This window comes from Barbatula barbatula (genome assembly GCF_947034865.1).
Source record: "Barbatula barbatula genome assembly, chromosome: 13".
Lineage (NCBI taxonomy): Eukaryota > Metazoa > Chordata > Actinopteri > Cypriniformes > Nemacheilidae > Barbatula > Barbatula barbatula.
In genome coordinates, this window is record NC_136776.1 from 21884565 (window position 1) to 21893866 (window position 9302).

The 9302-nt window shown below is 37.1% G+C and overlaps 1 protein-coding gene across 4 annotated transcripts; it reads right to left on the reverse strand.

Moving 5' to 3' along the window:
- Nucleotides 1-1680: 1680 nt before the first annotated feature.
- LOC306903147 (SLAM family member 5-like) lies at nucleotides 1681-8625 on the reverse strand. Of its 4 annotated transcripts, XM_079472106.1 has the most exons (7): nucleotides 7215-7505; nucleotides 5335-5664; nucleotides 4097-4209; nucleotides 3907-4009; nucleotides 3275-3400; nucleotides 2847-2911; nucleotides 1778-2492 (listed from the first exon to the last, which is right to left on the reverse strand). In XM_079472106.1, exons 1-7 carry the CDS (start codon nucleotides 7273-7275, stop codon nucleotides 2448-2450), a joined length of 843 nt encoding a protein of 280 aa, XP_079328232.1. In that variant the 5' UTR covers nucleotides 7276-7505; the 3' UTR covers nucleotides 1778-2447. The 4 variants fall into 4 exon arrangements, with proteins under 4 accessions (XP_079328233.1, XP_079328231.1, XP_079328232.1 ...); XM_079472107.1 differs by lacking the exon at nucleotides 7215-7505 and adding an exon at nucleotides 8546-8625 and having other exon boundaries at nucleotides 1681-2492; nucleotides 3907-4209; XM_079472105.1 differs by having other exon boundaries at nucleotides 1681-2492; nucleotides 3907-4209.
- Nucleotides 8626-9302: the final 677 nt, after the last annotated feature.

Consider the following 9302-nt stretch of genomic DNA (forward strand, 5'->3'; position numbering starts at 1 on the left):
ACTAATGTTAAACTATACATTTTAGGGATACTTCACCCAAAAATGAAAATTCTGTCATCATTTACTCAACTTCGAGTTGTTCCAAAGCTGTATAAATATAATTCAACACAGAGAAAGATATTTGGAAGAATGCTTATAACCAAACAGATCTTGCCCCCCATATGTCTCCATGTTCAAATTCACTCGAAGGTGAGCAAATGATGACAGAATTTTCCTTTTTGGGTGCAGTATCCCTTTAAATAATTACTGTTTAAACCTGCCTTTGTTTCCTCTGTATCTCATGTACAGCAAGAGCATCACACCTGCGAGCGCATTTAATAGTACAGAAGGAATAAATGCTATAAGGAATTTATGAATATTTCGTTTGATTATTATTTAAGATATACATAAAATTATATTGATAACTTCCACACATTCCACTCGAGTCATAGCTAAGCCTTTATCCCTTTGCAGCACTTCGTGGGCTTGGTTGTTAGAAATACATCTTTTTACATTTTATGTAAGCTACGTCTTTTTGAAAGGACCACGATTGTTTGTTAAAAGGCCCTTCAAATGCATAATTTAGTTTTGGCTGTCTTGAAACATTTTGCATCAATCATTTGCATATTTTTCTTGTACGTACTGGTTGCATTCTGTTGAAATTGATGTATAGTGTGAAGAGCAGCAGGCCATAGGAGGCAAGTGAACGCGTGTGATCAGGTAGGCAACACGCGCACACTACAAACCACACTTATGTCTTACCCATATAGTGTCCTGACCTACTTTACAACAAACCAACAGAGATGGCATTACATATGAAGTAAACCGTGCCATTCCTCAAGCAGTTTGCTTAAATCAACAGGTCGCCATTTGTTGACCAATATATTTTGGTGACATATTTGATGCCTGTTGTGTCTTGCAGTGCCGTTCTCACCACTATTTAACATTCCAAACCTAAAAGCAGTTTTCAGGTGTTCTTTGAACTCAAAGCCCCTTCGTGTTATTTTCCTCTCTGTAATAACAGCCTAGGCCCGCAGACTGACTCAACTCTTAATAATGCAGGAGATGCACGATGAGCGTGCAAAGTGTTTCAGAGCTATTGAGTGTCTAAAGTCTTCAAAATGGTGGTTCTGTGCAGCACAAAAACACTTCTTGATGTTGTAGGTTCACTACATTCTTCCATTTAGTTTAACAAGTTTTACATATTACCAAATGGTAAATGGCGGCCCTAAACTAATTTAAGTCATAATGGTGAAGCAGCTCAGGCAGCGAGTGGCGAGACAGAACCAAATGCAGTACATGTGCATGCTCGGATGAGTGCATTTATCATTAATAATTAACATTAGGATCAGCAACATTATTAAAAATAAAGTGATTCAAGCATATCTTTTTTTATTAACGGTGCTCAATATCTTCCCATTAAAATGCTCCACGTTCTTTAAATGTGTTGTTTCTTAAATTAACCATTAAACACGATCTTAAAAGAGCAATGGAGTCTGAACGGACCTGATGAAGCAAAGACAAAGCTCTGCAAACCTCTCAGACTAACAGAGGTGACCGCAACAGTCATTCAGTCACTGGAGGACTGTTCCATCACACGACTAGTCAAGTTTTTGTAAATATGAGCTTAATGTAACTCTTTTGTTTTATCATTTTTTTTTGTCATCTTTAAGTCATCCTTGCACTGCTTCAACTTTATTTAGAAATATTTTTTATTTCTTTCCTGGAACACAAAATATAAATTACGAATATATTTTGGAACCAAGAAACACACCGGAAAGGTGAACACGTGTCTTTTGATCACAGTTTATTCTTCACGTGCAGAAAACATGTTGCAAGGAAATAATAAAATGACATGGAGAAGTGACACACAAAGCAGACAAAGAATAAAGAAGAACACGCATGAAGACTAAGAGAAAAACTATATGATGTGATACTCTGTAGAGAAGTATTCTGGTGGTTTACAATAGAGGATGCAAATACTTAATAACTTAGTACAGTAGACACGCGTCACATTAGTAAAGTTATGCATGACTTCAAATGACATTATGCTCCAGTTCATCAACATGCACGAAAGACAACTACTTTAACATCATGTAAAATATGACTCGAAACCAAAATCTAAATAAATAAGGTCGCCATGCGTTAAAACAGCCTTTGGTCAGATAAAATAAAAGACCATAATACTACAGTTACTTCATCGAACTGTTTTTTGTGCTTTTATAGGCTATTTGTCTTCCTGTATATGCAAATGAAAAAAATTCAAATCATTTAATTTCAGTTGAGAAATTCCCTTGAGCTTCATGTGCTACAGACGGACCGGTTCTGGCTATTATACAATACACTTCATTATACTTAAAGAAAATACATTCTATCAAAATAAGACTTCATACAACTTCTGCTGAATCCAGTGTAGACACATGTGGCTGAATTGAGATGCTGGAGCTTGTTGGTCACCGCTGACTGATTTATGCCCTCACGGTGGAGTATATTGCTTCTGATTCTCTCAATCTCTGTAAAACACACACACACACAAGCAAAGACGTTAAAGTGATGGTGTGGAGGAGCTACATTTGGCAACAATGGCACAAAACATGTTCTTCAGAAAGCAGAATATCAGACATCTCAGAATAGTAATTTTCCGATGCCTTTCTTAAACTTCGTCTTTTCTTTGAACAAAACGCACTACAAACAAAACAAACATCTTACAAAAATGCCATGTGATTGTTTGTGAATATTTGTATTGTACACAAACAGGCCATTTGGTAAAAACAAATCTACCGATGATTTAAAGCAATACCTACTTGCTTTGTGTATGATATAATAAACACACATACTGTATATCTGGTGCTTTGTGAAACTTGTACCTCTTTTGGTGGATTTTGTTCATGAAACGTTGGATCAGTGTAAAGCACCTCCTCTAGGGTTTGACCTAGTCAGCAGTAAAAGAAAAAAATGCTTTTTTTAATCATTACCAAACACAAATATGAACAATAGAAAATTATATTTCAGCAAGCTAAACTGTCATTAAATCCACTGAGAGGAAAGTTGTAACAAATCCACATGCACTTTATTACAAAGCAAACGTAGAAACAGAAACAATGAGTTGACGGGGAGAAATGACAATGATACACACTACAATTAAGGGCAACAGGGAACAGCTAAACAATAAGGTCAGGGAAACATTAAAAGACCGCAAATGCCATGGACGTGGACTATTAAAGACAAATTGCAAAATAAAATATGACAATGAAAAGAATACAGAACACATACATATAAGCTGTGTGCGACTTGCCTTGTAACTGGTCTCTTTTGTGTTTCTTGGAGAGAATGTAGACAACAACTAGTGCAACAACTAGTGCAAGTACTGCCAGAACTACAAATATAATCACTGCGGGATCCATACTTGTGGGGGGAAAATCTAAAATATAAACATGTAAAATAGTTTTAATACATAAATATTTGCACTCGTTGTCACTTTTTAGTTGTACAGAAGATCTACACTAATAGTGTAGAATAATAAATACAAGTCATGTAGTACAAGTTATAGATGGTTTCATCGGACGCCGTGCCTGGACTGTAGTTATCTTCCGGTCTGTGTTTCTTTATCAGTCTGGCTAGTGTCTTATACTATATTATATAAATGATTGTTGAATTTTTTAGTATGTTTATTAACTATTTGTTGAATGGTTCCTGTATTTATTTAGCATTTAAAGAAACCGTCCGGTACATTGTCACCTAGCGGTTGAGCTTGGTATCGCAGTCTATTGCGACAAGTAATGGTTGTTCTCGGTTTCTTTACCTTGTAATCAGAACACAAGTTGTCACTTTAAAACCACCTATAAATATAGTATTCATTTAAAAAATAAAGATTTCATATTTTAATAGTTATATAATTAGATGTAGAGAACAAGTCATTGACATCACCTGGACACGACCCACAGAGTTCATTGATGTTGAGATGTTGTGTGAGGTTTGTGATGGGATTGTTGACCACACATCTGTATGTGTTGTTGTCCTGATATTCCACCTCCAGAGGAAGAGAGAGTCTGATGTTGAGATCAGACACACTGATGTTGAACAATAAACTGTTTCCTTTGTACCAGGAGAGACTCACACGTGTCACATTCATCACTGAACACAACAACACACATGTTGACGCTGAAGATCTTTCTGATGATGAAGAACATTGAGAAGAGTCTCTCATGATGACAGGAACAGACAGACGAGCTGAACGTGAGAAAAGAAATGCGAGTTATTCCAATAGAAAATCCCAAGCTGTATATACACAGAAAACGACTTCATCATATCTCCCAAGTTACACTGCAACTGAGAACACTGCAAAAAATGACTTTATTATTTCGTATTTTAGTCTTGTTTTTCAATACAAGTGTCAAAAATTTTTTTTCTTGATGAGCAAAATGACATTTTTGCAGTGAAGTCACTATATTAAATGAGAGTGTGGTAGTCTCTTTAATATTAATAATGTTAAAAATGATGTCTGTTATCATCAAAATAACTGAAAATGATATTGGTTAACAGACTAGTCATAAATGTCCCTAATCTTGTCATGATTCTGCCTCTCCTTGTCTTGGTTTTCGAGTCTTGTGGCAGGATCATGTCAGTCCCATGTGTTTTGTGTGGAGAAAGAGCATTGTTTTGGTTTAAGAAGCCATGCTCTCTCTCCGGTGTCACGTCCTTTAGCCCCGCCCCCTTGTTTCCCTGTTAGCAGTCCATTAGTGTTAGTCTTGTCTCCAGCCCTGATCCATCCTTCCCTTAGTGTTTCAGTCCCCTCACCTGCCTCGTGCAATCCTCCTGTTAGCTTTCCCTTAGTGTTTTATCCATGTCACTTGTGGCCACTCTCCCTGTGTCATCTGTCCTTGTTAGTGTTTCCCTTTATCAAGCCCAGTTTCCCTCTGTCCCTTGTCGGTTCATTGTCATTTTGTCATTATCGTACCTCCTCACGTCACCTTGTTGGATTATTCCTGTCTATGGATTATCGTGTTTGTTCCTGTTCTAAATTTGTGGATTTTGTTGATTTATTATTCAAAGGACTTTGTTTGTTTTGTTCCCCATGTGGGAAGTTTTAGTTTACACTTTTGTCTTGTTTTAGATCATGTTTTCCCCATCGAGGGTCTTTTGTTTAAATAAAGTTTTTGTTATTTAACTCTGCTGCCTGCGTTTGGGTTCTGTCCACACCCCGTGACAAATCTAATCTTTTTAAATAAAAACAATGGACTTATAAATCTGCTCAATTTGCAGCAGCTGAATGAAAGGGAAGAGTTCAAAACAGTATTTGTCCGGATGATTTCTAAATCACTTTAACTTTGAAAGAGAAAGTGATATTAAACTCACCATAGACGTTAACATTGAATCTCTTGTATGAATTTCCTCTGTCACTGATGATCTGTAGTTTATAAAGTCCAGAGTCTGTGATGGTGATGTTTGTGATGGTGAGAGATGCAGTCTGATTGTCCATCTTCAGTCTGTCTCCAAATATCTTGCTACTGTCAAACATATCAATATTTCCCTTATATATTTCAGCTATACGAGTCTCTTGAGGTCCAAACATCCACAGTATCTGATCTTGTCTCTGTATGTGAGTAACATTAGTTTGTAGAGTCACAGATTCTCCCTCCATCACTGACACTGACTTCACTTCATCTCCATCAACACCAAACAAACCTGAAACACAGTTATAAACAGTGTGGGCCAGTGTGTACAAAACTTAGAGAAATGCTCTCACAAATAATCTTTAACTTTAGTCCAAAAAAACATAGTAAAAAGTAAGACCTGCCTACAATTAGGAGACATTATTCAAAAACGATTTATTTAACAAATCTTTGTATGTTTTATTAATGACTTTAGGATGAACACACCTCCTTTTATATACCATACATGTCCCTCATATCAGTCGGCGAGATATCAACATTTGTGAAAATGGCTTACGTTTCTTTACGATGTGATTTGTCTAATACTTCAAGTGTGCACATACAGTACTGCCACTGTCAATCTCTCCGTAACTTCTGCCGTCTCACATCCATCTCGGTTTTAAAAAGCTTGCAGAAACCGTTCAATACCCATCAGACAACAGGCATCATTGAAGGTACACTCATGGCATCTAATATTCGACTTCTTTTTCTTAACGTTTGAAATAATGTTGAGTAAAAACCTATTTTATTTATATGTTTATGTGATGCTGCTAGTGTATCTTTATCGTTCTCTGTTGCCATTTTGTTCGGTGCCTCTCCAGCTCTCTTTAATAGGCCTAAATAAAAAGATGAGACCTTTTCTTAACACTTAATCTTCCCTCATAGCACACATACATCTCGGAGACGTCTATTTGACCTCTGCAAGGCGTTTTTTTATTGTTTGGTCATCTGCAATACTTCGGAGATGTTCGCCGTCAGATGTCATAAAGACAGAATGGATGTCTGACACGTTTGCCGGATCTTTATCAGACATCTGCATTAGAGTTTAAGTGAGCGGGAACGCCTAGTAAAATAGGGTCAATTATGGAATTACGTCGATTAAGGGATTAGCTATAAATGAATTATTGTGCTTACAATGTGAAAATAGGTGTGCATCTGCTATTAGTCAAGGGATCAAGTCTGTCATCACTTACTCACATTCGAGTTGTTCCTAATCTGTATACATTTCTTTGTTCTGATAAAGATAATTGTTAGAATGCTTATAAACAGACGGATTTTGCCCCCCATTGACTCCCACTGTAGGAAAAATACAGACAAGTTGCAAAACAACTTATTTTTGTTGTTGAACACAAAATAAGTCATTTTGAGAGTGTTGGACAGCAAACAGTTCTGGTTCACTTTTGACTTTGGTGGTCAATGGGGGGGCTACATCTGTCTGGTAATAGGGATTCTTCCAAATATATTTCTATGTGTTCAACAAATAAATGCATACAGACTTGAATGTGAGGAAATGACTGAATATTACGTAACGTTAAAAGACGAATGCAAATTTTAAGTACGTTCTACTTTTTATAACTGCGTGTTACACTATAGCATATAAAATAAAGATGACCATAGGCTTTGCCTTATAGGTAGCATAATAATGATATTCGACATATTTGTTAACAGCAACACTGTAACATGCCGAGTTGATAATCATATACTGTTTGAATAGATCGGCCAACCTGGATACGACGAGAACAATGGCGAGAATAAGTGAATAAATACAAAACACTCGGAACAAACAAAAGATGATGCACTTACCGCTCAGTAGCAATAATAAACTAAATGAAGTTACTCTGTCAAAAGTCATATTCCTCAACATTCTCAACAAAAGATAAATCCTTCACATGATGATGAATCAAAGACTCACAGTATATAAAACGCACAAAAGACACGAGCAAAAGTCCGTTCGCCTAGTCCCGAAAAACGCAACATTATATCAAAACGTAAAATATATTCAATAAAGATCAAGCGACAAAGCGAGTGGGGTTCTCCAGCTCAAGCCATTCGCCACGCCCAAAGAATCATCATCATTCGTGTCTCTTGAAAGCTGGGTTTCTTCTCATCTAACAAATAATAAAGATGAAAGAAGAGGGCTGGAGGATGGGGAGGATGAATGAGGAATTCAGGTAGTTCTTAAAACATCCGAACATAAACACACAGTTTATTCATCTTTATCAATATGGCAACAGAATATTTATCGTGAGTTCATTATAGCATATATATATATATATACAGATACAACGTTTGGTTTTGTATCAGTATCAGTAAATGCAAAAATTCACATGAAGAATAAAAACTGTTGTAGAAGTGTTGCTCATAATGTTAATGCATTGATGTTACCCTTTCTGAAAGTGTTACAAATATAACTTATTTATTTAGCTTACGACCCTTTTCAAACCTCCTGGCTTCCGTCTATTTGACGTCTGTAATACGTCTGCTAAAGATCCGTAGATCTGGAAACATCTGCTGCGTAAAAACATCTGCTAAACATCTTAGAAAGAGCAGTGTTACATACGTTCTAAATCATAAACATCTTACAGACATCTTCTAGAGGTCTATATGACTTCTGACAGTCTGACGTATTGCAGATGAGCAAACTATGTTTTCTGTATATAGATAAAAGCGTGTTTAATGTCTTTATGTTGAAGTCTATATAGTCTAGGAAGGTCAGGCCACAAGTCACACCTCCAGCAGCACGCTTCTCAGCCCACTACAACAAACCAAACTACTGTCTTGACCTACATTAAACATTACACATAATGAGGTAAAACTTGAACATGCAACATATGCTTAAAGCATCATCAAATGCAATAGTTAGCGAATTGCACCAATATAAGCCTGATCTATGTCATTATAACGTGTTGTACAGTCCACAATGCAGAAACTCATACGTTCTAACCATGAGCGTGGTTTTCATCTGTTCTCCGAATTCAAAGCCCCTTCGTCTTATTTATGATGCAAGCAGAGAAGAAAGATGCACAAATATGCAAAGTGTTCAGGACTCTCTGAATGAACCATAACTGCATTAAACAAGATCTCAATGGAGCCAAGGAGTCTGACACACCTGATGACAACAATGACATACTCACAGGTTTGAAGATAAGGGAAATGATTCAGACAGATCAACCCATCACACTGCTCCAAAGTGGTTCATTGTCAAAGCCAGTCTGGCCAGTTTCGCTGTATTTATTTACTGTATACTTTAAACATGGTGACCCAACAGAGTGTTTTTGTCATGACAGCCCCACGTGTTTAGCGTGGAGAGAGACAGGGCATTGTTTGTTTTGGCACTGTTGGGTCATGCACGGTCTCCTGTTTCGTTTCCACATTATTGATTGTCAATGATTTCATTCACACCTGTTCCCCTCTTGATTTGGTTCCCTATTGTGTTTTCTGTCTTGTGCTGGTTCATTTGGTTTCGTTTGGTTCATGTCGACCGCCTTGTTTGTATCACTGTGTTCTTGTTGACGCGTCGTGAATTATACCTTTGTACTGGGGGCCGTTTCAGTAAGCAGGGTAAGTGCAAACTGAGATTATGTTATCCCGGAAAACGGGATGCTCTGGGTCAAGCCCGTTCGAGGTATCTTTTAACTATACAACAGTTTCCCAATGTTACACTGACATATTTGAAGCTGGTGTAATAATGTTTAGTCTAAATGATAAAGCGTATGGTTTTCAGCAGTTCTCTGAATTCAGGGCCCCTTCCTCTTGTACTACAACAACCAACGCAAACCAACCACAATCTAAATCAACCAGCGGAGATGAAATGTTTGTAATGTAAGCAGAGTAGATGCACAGGTAGTGTTCGAGAGATATTTTCCTATTAGCGGTCTCATTATGTTTGTG